Raw genomic sequence first — 24804 nt, 5'->3', positions numbered from 1 at the left:
CTGTGCAAAATAACAATTTTTTTTTACTAGAATATTTTATCCAAATAAAGTACTAGTGTGTGTACCAGCACCAGACATTTTTAAAGAGCACCTTTCCCTTGGAGATCTTAAGTAGAAATATCTAAATGGGATAAATCGGAGTCCCTAATTAAGACCTTGGCACGTGCGTCATCCCATCTAATTGTCCTCACTCATTAGTAAACCTGCACATTTGCCAGAAATTCTTTAAGAAGCAAGCACATACTTTCTTTGGATAGCACTGTTGTGTTCAAGGCTGCACCATATGGCTCCCATTCCAGAAATATGCAGCTACCATCAAACTCAACACATCCCAGACTTTCATGGCTGTCCCAAAGTGATCTAAATAGAAACACAAATATGTGCAAGCACACTGGCTGGTAACAACCGTAATGAATTCTGCCAAAAGAGAGTCAAGTCAAATTTGAAAATGTGACCAAAACAACCAACAATGAGATACCTACTGGCATCATTCGGAAAAGGTTCTATTTAATTTGTAAATAAATTCCTAGATTTTGATATTGCACATATTCAATTTAAAGCTTATCGAACTCTTAAGGCAATGTGTCCCCACTCCTGGGTTTTCAATTCATTTTGGATAACTCAAAGAATTGAGAGAAACTGAAAACATCTTTTCCAAGCTCCCTCCAAAAAAGCAGTTATGACATACTTTAAAGAAAAAACAAAAACAAAAATGAATGAGATTATCAAGTAATACTCTTGGGCAAATTTAAAACATTCTAGCATTATAAAAAAAAGTTGTTTCTACTAGTTTGTGGTGTTCCTTTGCTTTAGTCAAATAGCGTTTCTGTTCGACTAAAATCTGACCCAAGTCAGGACAGGGCAGGCTGCCAAATTTAAGGCAGAAGTCATTTATATCTTTGTATGCATGGCACTACCAAATTATGGGCTTCCCTGAAGATTCTTTCAAGCAAAGGACCTCACCTTATAAACACATTCTAAACACCAGCTGAAAACGAACTTACAGTCCATTTTAATTTTACATTGGCTGTGGCCTTTACTATGATAAATGAAAAACTTATCTAGCTGTTTGAGCCATTAGTTCAGAGCTCTTTGGAAACATAGGCAACATATAAAATCCTTTTAAAAAACGAACTTCTTAGCCCTGACCGGTAGCTCGATTGGTTAGAGCATCACCCAAATGCGCCAAGGTTTTGGGTTTGATCCCCAGGAATCAACCAATGAATGCATAAATAAGTGGAAAAACAAACTGATGTTTCCGTTTCTCCGAAATGAAAAAAAAAAAAAAAAAAAAAAAAGGGGCTTCTTTTTTTGAATTAGAGTTTTGTTTTCCTGGGTCAAGCAATCTTCTCTTTCCCTTTAGATTCCAAAGTTTAGAAAAATGCCCTAGAATGCTTTCTTTAGGCACTAATTTCAGTGAAACAGAATTTGGACAGTTTAAGGATTCTTGAACTATGATCCCAAGTGGCACACAAAATAACTAACTTTTTTTCAAAGATAGGGCAATAATTTAACAGTACATTCAACTTGAAGATAATCTATTTGACTTACAAGTAAGGCTTGACTTACTCTGTCCAAATTCTAATACATCAAAGTCAGTAGAATGAAAATAATAATGAAAGAGAAGAGACTCTAACTTCTATGCAGACTTGTTGACATATAAAAGCTAGATTAGCATTTTCTTCCTGAACAAGCTCAGATCTGCTTTTGTTAGAAAAAATTACATATTTTATTTTCTTGCCTATTTGCTTTAAAAAGGAATTAATTCCTCTTTATAAGAGTTATTAGAAGTTAAACAATTCAACTAGATAAATTTCTACTCCAAAATACATTTATCTTTGGAAAACAAGGTAATAGTTGTAAAAGCAGTGTATTAAGAGAATAAAATGCAGTAAGATCTGAAACATGGGTAAGATATTCACACGTGAAAGTGTAAATATAATACACAGAGCCATTCAAATACACATTTATAAAGAGAATGGAAAGGTACCTAAAATAGCATTTTTATATATAAAATTTTCATATTAAAATATTGCTCATAATAAATACGAGGTGATATTATGAATTTAACTTCCCTCTTAAAATTGTTATCTTTAGTAGTTCAGACTAATCCAAGGTGTCTGTTAACCTTCTACTGTTTTGAGAGGTGAATTACATTAAACTATGTTTCATAAAATCACACTGTAACAGTATACTTAAACAGTCACATGTGGTTAAAGTTAGGGAGGGCCACTCAGTAATTAAGGGGGAAAAAATTCCCCAAATGAGCCAAAATGATGAACCCTAGAAGACTAGAGTGTGAGGATCTGCTTTCTCTCGCATAAATGTTGAATACTGCCTGTAAGTTCTACAAACTTAGTGACCACACTGCAAGCCTGCCAGACCCGGAAGTGGCAGGGCACAGGAAGTGAGTGTAAGTTCAGTTCCGTTGCTCATGTCAGGTGGGACCTGATGCCCGTCCGCCCCACTTGCACACAGGGCAACTTGGAATAGTTCTTGAGAAGCTGTTCGATGGCAACGTGGCGGACGTGGAGCTCTGAGGCCAGAGAATCTTTTTCTTGCACTTGGCGTGTTAACTCTTCAAACACTTCTGTAAGGATTTAAAAAGAAGTTCCATTTTAGCACACAGAGAGCTAATGCTTTGATTTATGCTTCAACTTTAACATGCATTGGGTGAGTGTTTGCAATTAAACTGATTTGATACGGCCCTGGCTGGGTGGCTCAGTTGTTTGGAGCATCATTCCATACACCAAGGGTTGTGGGTTCGATTCCCAGTCAGGGCACCCATCTAGGTTGCGGTTCAATGCCTGTTGGGGTGCACGTGGGAGGCAATCGATCGATGTTTCTCTCTCTCTTCCCCTCTAAAAATCAATAGACATACCCTGTGTGAGGATAAAGGAAGGGAAAAAAGTGAATCGACACAATGGAAGCAGTTTGATCATTAGGGTGTTGCATACTTTGCACAGTCAGCTGGAATAGAGTATTCCTCTTCTCCATCAAGTGAAACCTAAGCGTTATAACAATGACTATTTATATGCGTAACTGGAATCGTAGTCACTATTACCTGAGACGCTTTCTCAATTTGAAAGAGAAACAGGTTCGGTCAGTACCTGACATGACTTATGGGAAATAAGTGCACATTGATGCCTAGGTCTGAAACCCCTCTAAGAGGCTTTGGGATCAGACTGCCTGGGATATTTAGTCCTGGTTCTCAAAAGTCTCAGGCAAGTAACTTATAAGCTATGTTTCCATTCCCCTTATGTATCAACTCGATGAGAGTAGGACCTTCATAGGGTTACTGTAAGGATTCAACAGGTCATACTTGGAAATAATAATGAAATAGAAAAGGCTCTAACTTCTTCAAGTACCACAGAATAAGTACTTGACAAATGTAAGCTGCTATTACTATTATTATTTTAATAAAGGCCCAATGCAGGAAAATTCATGCAAGAGCAGGCCTTCCTTCCCACGCTGCCGGCATCAGCCTCACTCCGGCCACTGGCAGGCACCCGGGACCCAGGCTGGCTTCCCTCCAGCCCCGGCTTCATCAGGAAGGACACCCAGAATGACGTCCAGCCTAATTAGCATATTACCCTTTTATTATTATAGGTTATTCTGAGAGAATGTGTGGTCAAGAAATACCACTTAGCTTTGAGGTTATAAAGACAGGATTTAGAATCTGATACTGAATGAATGCATGATTTCTGTAAGCAACTGAACTGTCTCTGAAATGTAGTTTACTCACCGAAATGGGAATAGGTCATGAAAACAAGAGAAGAGAAGACAACTGGGATTCTGAACACGAACTATTAAACTATTGGCGTTAGCACTGTATTTCATGATGTTGAAGATTCATTAGCTGCCCTAGCAGGTTTGGCTCTGTGGATAGGTCGTCGGCCCGCAGACTGAAGGGTCCCGGGCTCAATTCTGGTCTAGGGCATGTACCTCAATTGCGGGCTTGATCCCCTGGGCTGCTGTGGGAGGCAACCAATCGACATGTCTCTCTCACATCAATGTTTCTCTGTCTCTCCCCCTTCCTTCCATTCTTTCTAAAAATCAATAGGAAAATATCCTCAGGTGAGGAGTAATAACAACAACAACAAATGTGTGTGTGTGTGTGTGTGTGTGTGTGTGTATATATATATATATATATATATGTATATATATATATATATATTTTTTTTTTTTAAATCTTTATTTATTTATTTTTTAAATACTCCATGCTGGGGGTGGGGTAATGGGAATGGGTGAAAGTAGAGATGAAAGAAAATTTAGCTCTGCTTTTTTTAATAGTTGAAGCTGATGAAGATGGGTCAAGGAGTTCACTATGCTGTTCTTAATATTTTTGTGTTTGAAACTGTTCAAAGCCAGGGCTAATAATACCTTAAAGACCTGTTATGGAGTTCGCTTGCATAGTAAAATATTAGTAAGAAGGTAGAGGTGAAAGTTGTCTCCATTTTCACTTCCACTCTAACAGGTTCTAATCCAATTTTCTAATTTAATTGCAGATGGAGCTATGGTACCCTGTGGTAGGGGATTTTCTGTATCAAAATTCTCACAGGCAAAAAAAACACTGACATTGATTCTTTACCCTGTATTCGCTGTTGGAGCTTTGCATTCAGTTGCTTTACCTCACCAGAAGTCATCGAATTCACTGAAACATGAAAATATATTCATTATCATTACAACAATTTGGGAAAATAAGCTGCCTACATCACTAACACAATATCCTATTTTTTAAAAATCTGTATTTAAAAATAATAAAAAATTGTACTTATCTGCCAACATAAAGCTCAGCAGTATTCTAGGATTCACTCATTAACCCCCGCAGAGTAGAATTTTTGAATCCTAACCTCAACCCACAGTACGTCCTCCTGCAACAAAAGTTTCACTGAAAAGCACTTAGATCCACTGGATCCTGATATATCCAATCTTGTTTCAATTTTTACAAAGTGCCAGTCAAGTCAATTTTGCTGAAATACTACATAGTTCATGATCCCGTGAGAAACTTTGGAAACAGTCTGAAAAACGAAGTTATCTATTTAGTTATGTGATCTTAGATATGTAGAGTCAAGAAGTTTTACAAAAATATACCCACGGTCCCTTCTTGCTCTATAATAATTCGATTTAAGTCAACTAAAATTATCTTAGCTTCTGTGAGTTTCTGTAGACGCAGGCTGAATGAGTCACTTTCCCCCCCTTTACCACATTACCTTTGGCCTTCAGTAAAATGTCACATTTTCGCTTTTGAAATGCCACTCCCAGTCAATTAATCTCACAGGGATTGGCAATGTGACAATGTGAGGGAGCCAACTGTTGAGGCTTTATTTCTAAACTAGATGAAGCCTGAACCTTCTAATTCAGTTTGTTGACTCCATTTATTTAATCATTTAAATGGCAAAACAAATCATGGTACTGCAGAATTCTAATGCATAGGACACACAGAGAGCTGATGGAGAGTTTTAACCCGCCTCAATTTTTTTATGGGGTGAACTTATCATTTAAATACTTTAGCAAATCTATGAGTCTACCGAAAAATTCCTGAAACATCCCTTATGTAAATATGTAAAAAAAACAAAAACCAAAAACCCACCCAATGAAATGCCAACCTCCATCTTTCTCCCATTTACTTACACTCCTCTCTGCTGTAACGTGGATGCTGGGTCTGGACACTAGCCTGTGGACTGGAGATGCTGTCTTCTTTCTTCTGTGCCTGGCTGTGAGCAGGAGGCCACAATACACTATTGTGGCACAAAGTGGCACCTGACCCTTGTAACACAGCGAGCCCGAAGTCTGAGTTTTCCCTCTGCTGCAATATTCTCTGTGTACAGTCTGAGAGGCCACCCGTGCTTCCATCTAGCCACTTTGCAGAATACTTTGGTACCTGGGAGTCAAACTGTGGGAGTGGGAGTAGCTTTTTATCTGGCTTATGCCTGAAATTAAACAGGTGATGCTGAGGACGTTTAGAGCATTCCGGATCCGAATCCACATCCTTATTTTGTGCGTACTGTATAATCCAGTTTATCTTCTTACTCAAGATGGCTTTAACGTCTTCATAATAAGTATTTTTGGAAAGCTTAGATCGAGGACAATCCTGGTTTGCAATCAAATGGTATTTTTCAAAGCAGTCTTTATGGCCCCTTAATGATGTGGTGTGCAAGAGATTAGATTTTGGAATTCCTATTAAAAACAAAACAAAACAAAACAACAAGATGAGAAAATTTCATTTTCTAAATTGCATTACAAATCTTAGGAAAACACTGAGTCACTGATAGTTTGCAAATGAGAGGAAAAATTCCAACAACATAAAATATGGTCTAATAATTCGGCTTCAATTTAACTATATATTTAGTAATGCTAAATTCCTATGAATAGCAACACCTTTTTAAGAACTTAAAAGATTCAATTTTAACATTTATCTCGGGGTATGTTATTGTATACAATATAAATAAAATAATGAGCCCTGTCGGTTTGGCTCAGTGGATAGATAGGTCTGTGGACTGAAGGGTTCCAGGTTCGATTCTGGTCAAGGGCATGTACCTTGGTTGCGGGTACATCCCCAGTAGGGGGTGTGCAGGAGGCGCCTGATCGATGTTTCTCTCGCATCGATGTTCCCTATCCCTCTCCCTTCCTTTCTGTAAAAAGTCAATAAAATATAAAATAAAAATAGTAATAAGGAACAAGCAATTTATATTTACACTCTTGGCCTTTACATTACAGGTAGCTCTATTCTGATATTTGTAATTCTTACAACTCAGGATACACAGCAGATAGATAGAGAAAACTTGAAACCACCTACTTTTCTGTCTTCAGAAAATTTATTAAAGAGCTTCCTCAAGCTCTATAAACTGTTAGGTGTTGTTGCCAAAAGATGACTAGCCAGTCCCCTGGCCAAACAGTAAATAGTCTCATTCTCATTCCATTGCACAACTCTAATCCATGTAGTTACCCAAAATTACTTTGGGTAGCCTAGTTTAGAACCTAGAACCCTTTTTATATGCTAAAGAATTTTTTCTTATATTGACTTGAAGGAGACTTTAATTACAAAAGTATTATACTTTATAATATAAAAAGGGTTCTAGGTTTTAAACTAGGCTACCCAAAGTAATTTTGCTGTTAAATTTTAAAAATTTATCTAGAAACTTCAGAAATTGTATTAAAAATTATATGAAACAATAAATTTCCCAATGTACCCTGGAGCTTTAACAACGGGTCAATGTAACATACAAATAAAAAATAAAAAATAATGTGGGCTTTTAAAAGTTAAGGCTTTTTTTTTTTTTTTTTTTAAATTCCAGATTGTAATCTGTTGAGATGAACAGCAAATCAGAGAACCACCTTATTCAATTTACTGTGAAAATATATACTATAGTATATGTGACTAATAATTCAGATTCTTTCAGAAATTCAGGAGAAAAGGCCCCTAAAAGAGACATGGGGGGGGGAAAAGTGTCATGGCAAGAGTTCTGACACAATGCACATTTCCACTTAGATGTTCTGTGAGCTTCTCAAACTCACCCGCTTAATAAACTCCTCTTCCTCCCTCCTCACTACCCAATCCCCAATCCCGGATCCTCTTCCTGAGCCTGGGATCACCAGCCTCTTAAGGAAGAGACCTGGCATCCTCCGTGGCAGCTCCTCACCTCTTCCCCTACCTTCTGAGATGGTCTGCTGCCCACCTTAACAGACTCTGCCCCATAAAATCTAGCAATACAATTCAAATCCTGCTTCACTCCATTACCACTCCCGTTACACTGTCTGGATCATCTCCTGTCTAGTTCTCATTGCCTCTAAGAAACCTTTTCTGACCAATACATCTATCAGTTCAATACTAGATTCTCCAATTGCCTCTTCACCTGCCTTTAGTTCCTGTAGCAAGTTCTGTGAGATAGGGTCACTATTTTAAAGGGTCTCTATTTTACATGCATCCTCAATGTCACAGTGCCTGGCATTCAGTGAGGACTCCAGAAAAAGTAGTTAAATGATAAAGGAAAATTAAAATCATATAAAAAAACAACAACAACACTTATTGCCCATTATCATTCAAGGTCTACTGCAATGAGATTTCCCCCCCATCCCAGCCAGGGAATCAGGAGGGCAGTGCTGCCAGGCCAGGCTGCTCAGAGGTAAATAGAGACATCTTCCAGTAAACTCGCTCCCACATTTAGTCTAACGGGCCATTAGTCTGAAGAACTGAGAGTGGCACTGATACAGAGATGCCATTCCTGGGGCATCATTCAACCTGCCAAGCAAGCACAATCAGGAACTTCTATTCAATTACGTACTTCCAACAGAAATTTACATAGACTGAGTATTTTAAAAGATTGCTTTATGTAAACTGCAGCTTGTGCACCCAGATCTGTACCTCTTCTTTCAGCTCACTAAAAATGTAAAACCTGACTGAGTTTTAAAGTTCATTTGGAAAATATCTGCTATATAAACATAATTTAAAATATCCCATGCAGTAGCAAAGGACACAAAAAATTTAAAAATTTATAATGCATTGACTACTTCAGATACTTGAACAAATTACTTTTTAATCTAGAAAATGGAAGTAGCACATTTAATTTGTATCCAATATACATGCCATCTTATAAACTCTTGAAGTGATTTTGGTTTTTTTCCACCTCATCAGTTTGAATTAATATAAGAGAAAAAACAATTGCTTTTTTTCAGAGATTCTAGAGGTTCCTAACTGACTCTACAATCTCATTGCATTTACAATATAAACAGCTTTGAGCACTAATTTGTTTCCTCAGTAGTTTTTGATAGGGACGGAATCTAATCACAATGGACTGAGTTGAGACTTTTGAAGAGCCGAGTTATAAGGAACTTCTAAACCAGTTCAACAAAAACTGCACTACAACTTGCTTATTAATAAAAGTTTTGAAGGCCAATGTAATTGACATCCTAACTATGTAACTTCTTTAAAAAAACACTTCAATGATGTCCATGTGACTTTGTTTTTGTCATGAGGTCATTATTTTTAGAGAACCAAGGCCCTAATTGGCAATTATAATTGCTAATTTTTTAAAAGTACTAGTTTTAGATAGAGGCTTTTAGAAATTTACATAGGCATTATATTTCCCTATGAACAGTGGCATTTAAAAAAAGTTAATATGTCTCTATTCAATAGTTTTCCTTCCCTCCCTGATTTTGTTATGCTACTCTCACATCCTTTGAGAACCCTCCCACTAACCCATCTGGCATGCTATCATCATTTCAATTCTTTAAGTTCCCCTTGAAGATGAATTCACTTTTAATCTATCATAGTGACATAATAAGATGACACTCCAAAATAGCCCCCAGGATACTGACATTCTATCACATGCCCATTATCCTCATCTTTTCCACCTAACCTTTTGGAGACCTTACTTATGATTTGGTTGCAATGAGCAAAGCTAAGCAATCTTGTCTTTTCTAAAATAATATTTTATTTTTATTGTTTTCAGAGAGGAAGGTAGAGGGAGAGATATAGAAACATCAATGATGAGAAAGGATCATTGATCAGCTGCCTCCTGCATGCCCTCTACCAGGGATCAAGCCCACAACCCAGGCTTGTGCCCCTGACCAGAATCGAACCCAAGACCCTTCAGTCCGCAGGCCAACACTCCATCCACTGAGCCAAACCAGCCAGGGCTAAGCAAGCAATCTTTTCTTGATGGTTCACCAACTGATTCGTTACACAGCACGATCTCTCAGCTGACCACACTCATACTTCTGGGCTATGTAGTTCACACTCTTGAATGGTATCATCTGACTCTGATCACTACATTTATTTCCCAGTTAAAGGTATGGCTTAGGGGTGTCGAACTCAATCAGAGAAGGGGCCAAAATCTAAAATCCAGCCTAAATCCGCGGGCCTTGTGTTTGACACATGTGGTTAAAGTAATGTGGTATTCCAAATAGAATACAACCAGTAGCTGGAGGTAAAGCTATAATACGTGGTAGCAAGCACTTCAACTGTAACTTCAGACTTAAAACAGAATTAGAAAATTGGCACTACTGGTTTTCCAAATGGTGGTTTCTGTGTTTTCCCTTAATATTTAAATGAGTCAAGAAAATTTAGTTATGATTTAAGTTCTAGGTTGTTAACATGCTGTGAAGGAATTTTAAACATATTGCCTTCACACATTTCCGACAATTTGTGTGGTACTGCTTCAAAATCTTTTCTTTATGAAGGCTCACATTTCGCCTAGCTTAAAGAATTTTCCAAGAGTGAGGTATTTTCCTTTTTATGATGGTCCTATTTTGGTTGCTAAGAGAACAAGCACCTGGGTGCTGATGTGCTGCCCATATCAAGAATCCGGAGCTTTAAGTAAATGCTAATTGTAAAAAATGGGGAGATAGCCCTAGCTGGTTCGGCTCAGTGGATAGTGTCGGCCTGCAGACTGAAAGGTCCCAGGTTCTGTTCCTAATTAAGGGCATATGCCCAGGTTGTGGGCTCGGTCCCCAGTGTGGGGTGTGCGGGAGGCAGCAGATCCATGATTCTCTCTCTTCAGTGATGTTTCTCTCCCTCTCTCTTCCTCTGAAATCAATTAAAAAGTTTACTAAAAACTTTTTAAAAATGTGGAAATAGCTTCATTTTATTGTACTGAGATGTTATGTCTTTGTTTTGGGGATAAGATTCTTATCCTATATAATACAACCCTAATATGCAAATTGACCGAACTGCAGAATGACTGGTCACTATGACACACACTGACAACTAGGTCACGGTTTGAATCCAGGTCAGGGCACATTTCCAAGTTGTGGGCTTGATCACCAATAGGGGTGAGCAGGAGGCAACAAATCAGTGATTCTCTCTCATTATTGATGTTTTTATCTCTCTCCCCCTCGCTTGTTCTCTCTCTGAAATGAATTAAAAAAAACATTAAAAAAAAAAAAAAGGAATAGAGGAAAAGCTGTGGAAGTAGAGGTGGCACACCCACATCCTGAAGTCTGGATCCATGTTGAAGTTTTGTTTAGACTATGAGTGTCTTAAAAGAAAAAAGAAAAAAGATCCACATCCAATTTTCAGTTTCTTGGTTTCTCTTAAAAACAAACCAACAAAAACCAAAAAACCAAAGAAGATCTGGCAGCAACTGGTTAGTAATGAGCAGGAGTTACTGGCTGAGATAGGGCAAGTGCTCTTCAATTCAAAACAGTTACCATTTCCGTCAGATGAGTAAGTACCTATGACCTAGCAGGTACCGGCAACCTCGCAGGCTCTGCAGCCATGGTGACACGTGTACTATTCTAAGGCTGTGCAGTGACATGGGTCTGGGTGGCTTCCATGTAAATACTGCTAGTTCCAATGATACTTTGACACCCAATTCACTCAGGCTATTATTCTGCATTTGATGAGCAAGCAGCAGTAACCAAGTCATGATTCAAAAAGCATTATTCATTATATCTATTTCTAATCCCAGCCACTCAGTGGGAAGCCGCTCAGACTATCCTACCATAAGACTAAAGGTAGATTAGACCAAAAGTGAGATGGAAAGGATGGATAGTTAGAGCATTGACTTCCTTTCCAAACCCACAACAGGTTGCCTTATGTGCCATAGTGGGCACTGTGATAGAGTGCCCCACTTCCCTCCCCCTCCCCCCCAGGCCTTTAGCTAACTCAGGAGTCACTGAAGAGTCACCATGTGCAAGTGTCCAACATACTGTTTAAAAGTAATAGGTACTGGCTTATTTTTGCATTGCTAACAGATGGAATTACTGGCAACCATAGCAAGCCAATATACAGATGGGCTTAGCAACTTGTTTTTCCATATTTTGAGAATCACTGCCCTAAAGAAAGATACAGCAACAGGTGGTCTTTAGACAGCAGATTTCAGCTTAGAGATGCTTAATTCCTTTTTAAAGATTTTGTGTGTGCTGAGAGAAGGATTAAGCAGTTAAATTCAGTAAGTGAAATATGAGGGCAAATTTCAGTGAGGCAGGAGTGCAGAGATATAATCCTATATAATAAAAGCCTAATATGGAAATTGTCCCCTTGGGCAGTCGTTTGACCAGGACTTCCGACTGGGAATATGACTGCTCACTATGATATGCACTGACCACCAGGGGGCGGCGTGGAACATGGCAGGTGTTGGCGACACACTGGGAGCGGGGGTGATGGGGTTTGAGGTGCGGTGAGAATGCGGGGTGTCTGCCGAGCTCACTCTTATCCCCCTGCTGCCCGCCCCCACGACGCCAGGGCTCGCACGCTAGGGAAGGCCCCGTGCTCAGGTGCCAGGTGCCTGCTCTGTACTCACCACGGCAACTTCTGGGTGAGCTGGGTTGCAGCTGCCAGGGCCACAGGAGCTGGTCTGTGAGGCTGGCTGGGAGAAAGTATGCTACCTGCCTGGCTTCCGTGCGGTGCCGCTGGGCAGCACAGAGGTCCACACTGAGCCCAGCCATGCTAGCTGCATCTCTGCACATGGGGACTCGGGCACTGTGACTCAGGTGGAATGGGGTGCATGGAGGCCCAGGTCAGCTGAGACCTGCCTTTCCATGTCAGATGCTTGCACGTTGATTGACAGCCAGGCCTGGGAACTGCACCGGTGCATGATTTTCGTGCACCAGGTCTCTAGCGTTAAAGGATAAACTTAACCTCAATAACCAAGGAAGCCAGGGTAGGTCTGAGTTCTTGTGCTGATAGGAGAGGCAAAAATTGCAAATGCCTTGTTAAAAAGAAAAAACGTCTCTCAGAGAATTTTACTTTTTCATTAGAACAGTTGGGAAGCTGGGGAAACACACCTACATAACAACTGTTTATTATAATAGGGTATGAAAATAACAATCCAGACTCAATGCTACCCCTAATGTAGCTACCTGTTTTTTAACCAGCAGTGTCCAACAGAACTTTCTGTAATAATGGATGTGTTCTATATCTGTGCTATCCAATACACTAAAATGCTGCCAGTGTGACTGAGGAACTAAACTTCTAATTTACTTAAGTTTGAATAATCACATTGTGGCGAGGCTCCCAAATTGCACAGGGCAGTTTGTCCATAGGTAATTTATTATGCAAAAGGGTAACTGTAATGAGAACATGATGGAAGCTATCCACGTTCTTACTGAAAGTCTAGTATGAAATTCTTAGTGCATAGCAGCATAGAATATATAGAGCTAAATTTGTTTTTGTAATACTCAAAGGATATCAAATCAGACCACTACTTCAACTGACAGAAGTAATCCTCTACTTGTTCAAATTTACCCCCTAATTAGCTCTAATTGCATGTACTGACATTTATTCTAAAATTCTGTGTTTGAAGGTGTCATAACAGGCTCCTAAAAAGCTACTGGAATGAACTATAAAACAAATGAGTTGTCAGTTTTTAATATCCACTTATATGTGGCATATGGAGTCACCAATTTGCAGGAAAAAAACCTTCCCTAAAGATAAAAAAGGTTAAAAAAATTCATAGTGACACCAGATGAACGGTGGAAACAAAGTAAATTCAGGTTGGAAAGCAAGAAATGTGACAGTCACATGAACTGTCTGTCCTTCACCTCTGGAATGCTGTCTGCCCAAAGTGTGCATGATTTACTTTCTTACAAATAAGAAAAACAAAATGAAAAACTGTCCTGCAGCTATTTTAAAACCTGTTTTGCATCTCTACTTCTTTGCATACATCTGAATCACTGTTCTTGAAATGCTAATTGACTATACCTTAAATAAATGCTTTATAGCACCATCTAATAGAGATATACTAGCCAGTGAATTTGAAGGCATTTATAATTCAATCACTATAGGTAATGATAAAAATTAAGGCTGATGGGAAACAATCACTACAACCCACCAAACATTTGGTAAGAAAAACTAAAGCTAAAAAAGCAATAATAATTGATGAGTCATACTGCAAAATGCTAAAATATAAATATTTTGACCATGTGTTATAATTGTATCATAGCAATTGTAGAGTAAAAAGAACTTTGATCTAAACAAAGAAGTTAAAAACTGGCACACTAAAATTTTTTCATCATAAAACTAATAGGTTTTTTTTTGAATGCTGATTACATGGTGTTAGTTCAGTAGTAATGGGAGACATAACAAATGACAGGACTGCAACTCAGGACACACCTTTCACTCAAAAGTCTTCCTCTGGGAATTTAAGCTACAATGAAATGGAAAAGAGTTGTACATATAAGAACATTTTAGTGCAAGTAAACTGGGAGCAAGCTAAACTAAGGAACTCTGGTTAATTAAGTTATGGTACAATGGAACGCAACTTTAAAAAAATCAACATGATAGAATTTTATCTACAAACATGAAAAAGATGTTCCTAACTTTAATGAAAAGGCTGGTTATGAAATATTATCTGTAACCTAGTTTCTTAAACCCGACATTTCACACATGGGAGTGTGTATGCACATACACACACTCTCTACTCCAGAAAATAGTTTAAGAGAACCAAAAATATTAAAAGATTATTGGTGGGTATGTGGGATTATGAGTCTTAAAATTCTTTTTGCTTCTTGTATTTTAATTTTCCGTAAGAAGCAAACTGTTTTCTTTTTCAGTGAAAAATGCTTTAAAATTCCCACAAAGAAATATATTTTGGGTTGGAAAAGAACAGTGTTATTTAGTCCAAGACAATTTAGTCTTTATGTACTGCACTGTATATTCCCATGAACTAAGTGACACAACAAAGATTAAGATACTGAAATGGTAAAAGACACATATACTTATCTACAATTCTGAATTTTAGATTGTGATAAGTTTTTTTTTAGGCTAAAAATGGGTGTAGCATAGAACAGTATTTAACTTTCAAGTGAAAACAGTCTTCCAAGTAAAACCAAAACCACATTATAGTTTTAGCTGGCAATCCTTATTAGAGATCTAAAGACCCAAAGAGAGGGAGGGAAAAAAGAATAAACATAAATCACCAGTCACATTGTCCATAAAAAACAAAGAAACTGGGGTGAAGGGATGTGCTGAGCAGCTACTATGAACAAAATTATGGCAGCTAGAGCAGAAAAACCTTATCAAAATCCTAAAGATTTGGTGTGTAAAATTGGATTATCGAATAGAATAATTTATTTATTATTTCTTATAAGTTTTATTGATTTCAGAGAGGAAGGAAGAGGGAGAGATAGAAACATTCATGATGAAAGAGAATTAGTGATCGGCCGCCTCCTGCAAGTTTCCCAATGGGGATTGAGTCCACAACCCGGGCATGTGCCCTTGACCAGAATTGAAACTGGGACCCCTCACAGGCCAGCAGTCTATCCACCGAGCCAAACGAGCCAGGGCGGGTTAGAATAATTTAAATCCATTCTAACCAGAACTTTGCTGATAACGTTGATAATTCTACAGTGTTATTTAGCCACTTTGATTTCAATCACTCAGTATTACCTTATTTGAAATTCACACTTAAAGTTAATTTCCTATATAATATTAAGTTTAAATTTAAAGTGCTGTAAAGCACCTTTCAACGCTATGCAAATATAATGATGTCTTTATATTACATCTATCTAGATAAAGTCCTAAGTGACGTCACAATCGTAACCACCAAACAGATGACCGAACAGGCAGCGTGAGGTGACCAGGCCAGCAGGGGGGTTAGTGAGGGATGACCAAACCGCTGAGCAACAGGCTGCGTGAGGTAACCAGGATGACAGGGGAGACAGCTGGGGATGACCAATCAACTGAGCAGCAGGCTGTGTGGGGTGACCAGGCCGGCGGGGGCAGGACAGTAAGGGGCGTCCAGGCTGGCAGGGGATGGGACAGTAAGGGGTGACCAGGCCAGCAGGTGGGGGGAAATTCGGGTGACCAGGCTGGCAAGGGGGGTAATTGGGGGTGACCAGGCAGGCAGGCGAGCAGTAAGGAGCCAGAGGTCCTGGATTGTGAGAGGGATGTCCGACTGCCAGTTTAGGCCCGTCTGGCAGTCGGATATTTCCCAAGGGATCCTGGATTAGAGAGGGTGCAGGCGAGGCTGAGGGGACCCCCCCCCCATGCATGAATTCCATGCACTGGGCATCTAGTTTAATAGTAAACACTGAAAGATTTTCTTAAGTTTTATTAGAATGTCAACAGAGGGACACTTTCTACGTATGTTCTAACTATTTCTAAAATGTTCTATTAATGGAAGTAAAGTTTAATGCTCGCTATCTTCTAAACTCACATTAGGCTTTATATTTTAAAATGCTTGTTTAGTTAATAACATGGCATTATTTGAAAAGAAGAGAACGAAGCTACTATAGATGTAGTTATCTATTCTGTATATAGTTTCCCTACCAAAAACGGTGGCCCCCTTTAAGTGGAAAGATGCTATCAAAGATTTAATACTGAGATTCAAACTGCTCTTGGACTATGACCATACGAACAGCATTTCAGTCAGATATAGAAAACCAAGAATAAGAGTAAACATAAATAAGCATTGGGTTCACCAGTGCCTTAACCAAGAGAAAACCTATAGATTTTTCATTTGGGAAAGATTCCTAAGCATCTGAATTTGGGCCGGCTTCTATAAAAGTTCAACAAATTAGAGGAGAATCCAAACTGAGATGGACTATAAAGTCTGAGCTGGACTAGTAAGACTTAGGAATGCATACTAATCAACTAGCAAGATCAACTGGAAACTTTGCTTAGGAACTGACCCAATCTTATTTTTTAAGATTTTTCTTAAATTGATTTTCAGGAAGAGGGGAAGGGGTGGGGGGAGAGGGAAAGAAACATCCATGTGAGAGGGGAACACTGATCGCTGCTTCCTGCACGCACCCCCACCAGGGGTCAAGCTTGAAACCTGAGGGGAACCAACCAGCAACCCTTCCTTGCAAGGGATGAAGCCCAACCAACTGAGCCACACTGGCCAGTGCTAACCCAATCTTATAAAAAAGTTTCTCTGTAGAAAAGGAAGAAAGCAAATTATCAGAGAGAGGCAGAAACACTGATTATTTGCACAGCGTTTTGGCACAAAATGGAAACAGAGAGCATGAAGTAACAGACTGGCACCCTGAATCTTTTCCATCGCTAGCCTTGGGCCAAATATATGCTGACAGAAGATGGTCTCTGGGTGGTGAGAATACAATGCAGTATACAGACCATTTGCCATAGAAATGCACACTTAAAATCCATATAATCTTATTAACCAATGTTACCTCAATAAATTAAAAAAACAAAAAAAACAACACCCCAAAGTAGTCAGCTAAGAGGCTAAAAACAAAAGCTGAAAAACAAAAACAAACAAACAAAAAACCAAATAGAATGTTTTTGAGTGAATTTAGTAATTAGTATGCTAAGAAACCAGGCAATAGCAACATTATTATATTATGAGAAACTTACACCAAACTAATAAAGTATAATATTTTTTTAAAACCCCTTTTACATTCTAATATTTATTGTCTGGCACTGTGCTGAGAACACAGAATAGGAAAGAAAACTGCAAAAACATTTAAAAATGTTTACTGACATAGACAAAGAATATACCTTATTTTTAGGTATGGAATTATTTTATTACCACTTTTTTGTTAGTTTCTAAAAACCTGCACAATGATATATTATAAAAACAGGAATTTTGTGGGATTCCGTTTTACCTCAACTAGTTCCTCACTTCCTTCCTCCCCCCCTCCAACATTCCTAAGATTTCAAAAATAATCTTAGAATACTAGAATGATTATATTGTTCCAGCGCATCACTGTGGTTGATATGAAAATGTATTATATTTGTAAGAACTGAGAACCGACTTCAGATAAAGTGAGAAGAAAATTTAATTTTAAATTAATTTTCTCACAAAGGTTTAACTGGCATTAAGAACATAAAACCTTGAGTGTAGATAGAATATAAAATACTCCTAATTCAAATTGAGACAGCTGTTTATTAGAGAAGAAATATTTAGAAGGATGGTACCTGAGAAATATCTGTATATTCTTTATATAATGATTGAGCTAAAATACATATATAAAAAAAGGCTAGAAAAGCAATTGTGAAAGTTCTGTAGAAAATTCTATCACAGCATGAAAAAGATTAATGATTTTGCAGGAAGCACTGGTTAGAAAAAGTTGGCTAACCGAATAGCAAGAGTAGCCAATTAGGATTCAGCAAAACAGGTTTCTAGTATTAGCCCTATCAGTGGAAATAACTATTGACGGCAGATCAATGAAATTAAGATCACATATACTAGTCCTAGATGATCAGGCTTCAAAGTCCAGGACCGTCAATTACTGCTCTGCGACTTCAAAGTGTATCTTGGGTCTCAAAGGTTAGGTTCCACCACCTCTAAAATGGATAAAAGGAGCTATCCCAGAGCTATTCTGAGCTAAGATAATCCACGTAAGGTACTTATTTAGAACAGCCCCTGGCACAGAATTGCTCACAGTAAATGCTGGGACTTAACAACAGCTTGCCGTCACCATTGGTGCAACCCTCAACAGTCCCACAGTCTGGCTGTTTCCGTCAGTGTAAAATACAGATTTGAGCTAGATCATTTCTAATGCTTTTGCCCATCTGAAATGAAAGTCTACAAGTAAAAGAATACATAGAGCCAACTCTATTCCCAAAGAACATACATTTATAACCTTTCATGCTAGCATGACGAAGGGCACCGTAATTTAAATGATTCGGAAGAATCATTTTTTTTAAGTCAGCCCTTTGAAATCAGTTCTATTTACTACACTATTAAAGCCAAAGTTACCTACTGGAAATCCATGAGCTTCTGTCAATTATCATGTTCAGCAACTAGAATTCTTCCGAGAGAATCACAGCAAAACTGTCATAACCAATTTGTTCTTAAATAAAAGATGACAGTCACATAAACAACTCTACATGTCTTTAGCAGTCTACTTATGGTTATCATTTTGACTTTTAATATAGAATATCTATATATATTAATTTGGTGCCTATAACAATTTCTGAAAAGTAAGTCCTAACAGGAATCTCAAGGTACTATATCATCCTAATGTGCATTTTTTTCCTCTTTCTTTTTTCTTATTATAGGAACATTTCTTATTTCCTACTTAATTGATAGAAAAAGATATTGAAAACTATCAAAAAGAATGAAATACTGCTTTGAAACCCAAAATCTACAGGTCTAAAAAAAAATTTCTCTGATGTTACAATTCAAAATTCAAAAGACTGAAGGTAAACTTTTTTATTATCATCAGAATTTTAAGATTCTTTTCAGCCTGACTCAAATATTTTTAAAAATCACAATTTTATCATGATAACATCAAGATTAAAGAAACATCTCCCACATGTTTCTTGGGTGCAAATTATTGCCATCTACATTAACTGTGCACTAATCCAAATAAGTAGTCTGAATAACAGATTTTTAAAAAAGTATTTGGAGAACTCTTAGAAATACTAAGACATTTTAAAAGCCTTTTTCATTTTAAGAAATTATTAAAGGTGTGAGTGACCACTAAAAGTTAAAACTTTATTTTTTTCTAGATAGTAAGATAGCACTGAGGAAACCAACATGGAATACAATTACATTTGCCCATTAAAATAAATGTTTGGTTACCTTAGTTCTCAATTAAATCAAAACAAACCACACATACACACACACACATACACACACGCCTGTTAAAATCTCACAATTTCATAAGCTCTCAAAGCACAAAACACATGAATCAGCCAATACTCCTCATTTTTGATATTAGCAAAAACGGGGTTAGCACTGTGGGAGCTTTAAAAAAAGATTTTTTAAAAATAAATTCTTGGCTCTGCTAACTTCAGCTTTGTTTCCGCAAACTCTTTTATCTTGAACAGATCTCCACACTTGACACAATTTGCAACCATTTAAGAAACGGCTGTTTTACCTCCTAAAACCAGTTCCCATACAGCAGCTGTATAATAAAGTTCATGCCAAGCCAGGACTGGTTTGGCTCAGTGGATAGAGCGTCGGCCTGCGGACTGAAAGGTCCCAGGTTCGATTCCAGTCAGGGGCATATACCTAGGTTGCGGGTACATCCCCAGCGGGGAGTGTGCAGGAGGCAGCTGATGGATGTTTCTCTCATTGATGTTTCTGTCTATCCCTTACTCTCTGTTTAAAAAAATAAATAAAAATCAATTAAAAAAAAAAAAGTTCATGCCATAAAACGTACATACCCTCAATGTTCAGCTCGAAACACACGTGGCAGAAGGAGAGGGTCTCCCGGTCCGTTCCCAGCTTGCAGACGCTGCAGACGTGGTCATCATCCAGATCGATGTTGACAAACTGCTCCTCTCCGCTCATAGTGCCCCTGGGAGGAAACAGAAAAGGAAAGTTACGCAACGCAACCTCCAGGGCTTGTCCGCGGGGCGATCCTCGGAAACTTCTAGGAAGGGAAGGATGCGGTGGGTTCCGTCCAAATGCCACGGTCCCATCCAACCGGCACCGGCACCCTGGCACTCCGCCACCGCGCTTCCCCTGCGCACAGACACAGACCGGGTGACCCTAAAGTAAGGTGACCAGACGTCCCGATTTGTAACAGTCGGTCCCGGGGCGTTTAAAAAAAAAAAAAAAAAAAAAAGTCCCGATTTTTGCGGGACAATTTGTTCAAAAGCGGGACGTATGGTCCCTTTACCCTGAGGCCTCGCCCAGCTGACACTCTGCCTTATTTTGGTCCCGTATTTCCTTTGGCCGAGGGGGCGTGCAGGGGGAGCGGGGGAGAGGCTCTGAAGGCAAGCGGTTTGCGGGAGTCCCAGTCCGCCCTTCCATCTCCCGATCGCGCACAGACAGAACTTGCCCTAGAAGCCTTTCCCGCTGCCCGGGGACTGGGCACCTGCTGGACGCGGTTAAAAAAACGCAGGAAAAGCGACCTGCTTCGGACGTCGCTTGCAAACTTCACTGCGGGAACCTGAGCTGCCGTTTCGCTAACTAACTCGGGGCAGCGGGGCTTCCTGTCTGCGATCGGCGGCCGGAAAACGCACGTGCAAACGCAAACACCCGGGGTGCAAGGGGGTTCCCCTTCGTCCCAAGCACCCGCAGCGCCCCGAGCCGGGCAGCGGCTCCCCGCGCGGGGCGGGCACCGCGGGCGGGCGGGCGGCGGGGTGACGGGGCGCGTCGGGAGGAGCCGTGGGTTCCCCTAGCCCCGGGCTCCCGCCCATCCAGAGAGGGATCCCGAGGACCCAAGCCGCCGGACTCGGCGCCCAGGGGGAGTCCGTCGGGCCCCCTCCCGCCCCGCGCCGCCTCCGGCTTTGGGGAGGCGGGTCCACCCCGTGGGGTGCCGCGGTGCCCGGTCCATCTTCCCGTCCGCGCGTCCGTCTGGGCGCCCCAAGCGGAGCAGCGCGAGAGGCCGCGGACACGGAGCGCGGGATCGGGTCGGGGGCGTCGGGGGGCCGGGGCACCTGTGCGCGGGGTCTTTACCGTCCAACTCCGCGCGCCTCCCCGCCGCCGCCGCCACCGCCGCCGGTCCGCGCGGCTCGGGCTCCGGCACTATTGTTTCCGGCCGCGGCGCCGGCGGCCCGCGCGCCGGTCCCGCCCCCTCCCGCACGTGCCACCCGCGGGCGGCCCCGGGGGTGGCGGCGCGCGGGGACGGAAGGGCGCACTCGCCTCATGGTTGCGGGCCCCGCGTCTCCCACTTCTGCCCCGAGGCTTCGGCCTCTACTAGGATGCAGTCGGGACCCCGCGTCGCTTAGCCCAAGTTTCTCCCGGTTCCCCGGGGCGCGGCGCTCCGGGCGCCCCCTACTCCCGAGAGGAGGTGGTGGAGTCCATCGCCGCCTCCGCCCCCCTCTCCCTTCGTAGTGGAAACTCCTGGCCCGGGGCGGGGGCTGCGGGGGCGGGGCCGGACCGTGCGGAGCGGGTGCGAGGACGGGACGCGGATGCGTGGGGTGGACTTTGAACTCCGCAGACCTAAGTGAAGAGTGTTATTCAACTGTGGTGCCCGGGGAAAGTATTTGACGAGGGAAAAGTTCCAGTGTCAAGTTGCATAATTGTAGGGTACAGTTCCAAAAGCAGAATCTTACATGTGACAGCTTTTTTTTTTGGAAAGGGACGCCCCTCTCTTACACTATGGCACATTCCTAGCCCGCCCCAGGGGTTCTCCCGGAGCCCTGCCTCTTACTTTAGGTCGCGCTCCTTTTAAAAAAGTGTGGTAAGTGAGACCTACCTCTGCTGGCCTTCCTGGACGTTTTAAGTCATTCTTTTTTCTTTTTTCTTTTCAGGGTTTAGTTACTGCAGCTGCCTGTTTGCACTTACATTTTCCATTGTGATCCTCAGGGCAGCCTAGAGAGGGGAAAGCGGACAGGTTCTCTCATTTCGCAGCCTAGAGGTGGTAACCCAGATTATCAATTGGTTGGTGAGAATCCCAGCTGAGACTTAAAAACAAACAAACAAAAAAAAAACATATATATTTATTGATTTCTTACAGAGAGGAAGGGAGAGGGATAGAGAAACATCAATGAGAAACACCGAGCAGCTGCCTTCGGCACACCCCCCCACTGGGGCTGTGCCCATGCCCTTGACTGGAATTGAACCTGGGACCCTAGAGTCCACAGGCCAATGCTCTATCCACTGAGCCACACCGGCCAGGGCCCCAGCTGGGACTTGAACCCAAGGCTGCTGGTGTCAAATCTCTGCTATTTTTCCAGAGCAGCATGTGCACCTGAACTGGTTACATTCACAAATAGAAAATGGGCTGAATTGTCAGTCTGCATGGAACTAATGGGAGGAATAGATGCCATACATTTTGGGAATTTATAGACCAAAATTGTCACTTGATATAAATCATCTGTGTGTGTTCTTGCTGCTTAAAGTACTAACAGCTTTTTCTTGTCTGTGAAGCTCTTTATCTCATCTTCAATTCTAAGTGATAGCTTTGCTGGGTAGTGTTTTGGGGTTGAACCCTGGGTTCAAAATAAGACCTCCGGAGGCTGATGATTTATTAATAAAAACAGGCAAAGATTTATTGAAATATCTGGCCAGGACAACCGCAAGAGCCCCACATGCAGGCAGACTCCACAGGACTGCACTGCTTCAGGGGCAGGTAGTTCTTTTTAAAGGTTCCGAGAAGGAAAAACCCCTATTTTGCAACAAAGTGTTGTTTGGAATTTTCTGCTGTTCTTCTTAGATAAAATGTTGCTTTCTAGTTTGCTTTAGCCCGTTTGAAGAACGATGAAGATAAACTTAGCTGTCTGACCTTGTAGGCCAGAGACCAGATATGCCCACAATCTCAATAACATGCCAGGTGCATTTTTTCAGTTGGATAGAACTGTATTGTTTTCAAGGCCAGCATCAAGATAACCACTAAGTGTACATAGGGCTGGCTCTTTAATAAAAAAAAGGAAGTTCTGCCTGTAACCTTGCTTAGAATTTGAATTCATCCTCCCTAAGCTCATCGCGCAATGAACAAAGCAAGTCTCTCCAAACTCCCCCTGCACCTTCGGACAGCTCTGGGAACTCTGCAACAGTTCAAACCACAGGAATTTTCCTTTGTTCTAAATTCTAAATCCTAAAGACTATATTCTAAAAACTGGGGTCAGCCCACAAGGTCGTTCCCAGTCACATCCTGCTGGACATTGGAATGTGGTCCTATCTTGCAGAAGCAGAACTCGGTAGTTAATCTCCAAAGGTTATGGTCCCAGGCACAGGAAAATTGCCTTAGCAGGTTTAAAATTCAAACAGCAGTTTTTACCTGAGATGTATATTCTTAATGTCTTATTTCAGGTAGAGTATTCTTAGTTGTAGGTTCTTGCTATTCATCACTTTGACTATTTCTTGCCACTCCCATATGGCCTGCCTAGTTTCTTTGAGAAATGAGCTGACAATCCTATGGGCACTCCCTTGTAGGTATCTAACTGTTTTTCTCTTGCTGCTTTCAAGATTCTCTCTTTGTCTTTAGCCCCTGGCATTTTAATCTTGGTGTGGTCGTCTTTGGGTTCCTCTTATTTGAGACTCTCTGTGCTTCCTGGACGTGTAAATCTATTTCTTTCACCAGGTGGGACAAGTTTCTATCATTATTTCTTCAAATAGGTTTTCAATATCTTGCTCTCTCTCTCTCTCTTCTTCTGACACCCCCATAACGGTACTCTTGAAGTTGTCCCAGAGGCTTCTTACGCTATCTTGATATTTTTGGATTCTTATTTCTTTTTGCTCTTCTGGTTGGGTGTTTTTTGCTTCCTCATATTTCAAATTGTTGATTTGATTCCCAGGATCCTCTAGTCTACTGTTGAATACCTGTATGCTATTCTCTATTTCAGTTAGTGTAGCTTAATTTCTGACTAATCCTTTTCCATGTATTTGACATTCTCACTAAGATTCTTGAAAGTCTCATTAAATCTCTTGGAGGTTTCTAGAAGATTCTTGAGTAGCCTTATAACTGTGGTTTTGAACTCTAAATCCAGTAGTTTGCTTTCTCCCATTTTTTTTTTTTTTTTCATTTGTGACATGTTTCTTTGTCTCTGCATTTTGGCTGCTTCCCTATGTTTGTTTCTATGTATTGGGTAGAGCTGCTATGTCTCTTTGAATTGATTGAGTGACTTTATATAGTAGGTGTCCTATAGGGCCTGGTGACTCAGCCTCCCCAGTCACTTGAGGTGGACACTCTAGTAGGGGTGTCGAACTCAATCAGAGAAGGGGCCAAAATCTAAAATCCAGACTAAATCGCGGGCCGAATGGTTTACTGAACAGTCATAAACTGTCATTGTGATGGAAACGTGGTGCCGGCCACATTGCAAGGCCTGGCGGGACGGATTTGGCCCGCGGGCCTTGTGTTTGACACATGTGCTCTAGGGGCACCTCTTTGTGGGCTGTGAGCACAGTATTGTTGTAGTTGAGACTTGATTGCTGTGTGTGTCACTGGGAGAAATTGAGTTACGGGCCAATTGGCTGTGAGGACCAGCTGGGACTACAGTGGGGCTTTGATGCTCACTGGGTCTGCCCTTTGAGTGTGTCGCTTATGGATGTGTAG

General features: G+C 40.8%; 1 protein-coding gene across 3 annotated transcripts; it reads right to left on the bottom strand.

The window, feature by feature from the left end:
* Positions 1 to 1333: 1333 nt before the first annotated feature.
* On the bottom strand, positions 1334 to 21418 carry CUNH21orf91 (chromosome unknown C21orf91 homolog). 3 transcript variants are annotated; one of them, XM_036445291.2, is made up of 5 exons: positions 21264 to 21416; positions 20024 to 20157; positions 5635 to 6180; positions 4592 to 4654; positions 1334 to 2590 (listed from the first exon to the last, which is right to left on the bottom strand). In XM_036445291.2, exons 2-5 carry the CDS (start codon positions 20148 to 20150, stop codon positions 2433 to 2435), a joined length of 894 nt encoding a protein of 297 aa, XP_036301184.1. In that variant the 5' UTR covers positions 20151 to 20157; positions 21264 to 21416; the 3' UTR covers positions 1334 to 2432. The 3 variants fall into 3 exon arrangements, with proteins under 3 accessions (XP_036301184.1, XP_036301187.1, XP_036301188.1); XM_036445294.2 differs by lacking the exon at positions 4592 to 4654 and having other exon boundaries at positions 2455 to 2590; positions 21264 to 21417; XM_036445295.2 differs by lacking the exons at positions 1334 to 2590; positions 4592 to 4654 and adding an exon at positions 4830 to 4848 and having other exon boundaries at positions 21264 to 21418.
* Between the last annotated feature and the right edge of the window lie 3386 nt (positions 21419 to 24804).

Source organism: Pipistrellus kuhlii, unplaced genomic scaffold (genome assembly GCF_014108245.1).
Source record: "Pipistrellus kuhlii isolate mPipKuh1 unplaced genomic scaffold, mPipKuh1.p scaffold_m20_p_2, whole genome shotgun sequence".
Classification (NCBI taxonomy): Eukaryota; Metazoa; Chordata; class Mammalia; order Chiroptera; family Vespertilionidae; genus Pipistrellus; species Pipistrellus kuhlii.
The sequence above is the reverse complement of the archived record's forward strand: the minus strand, read 5'-3'. Positions and strand labels throughout refer to the sequence as shown.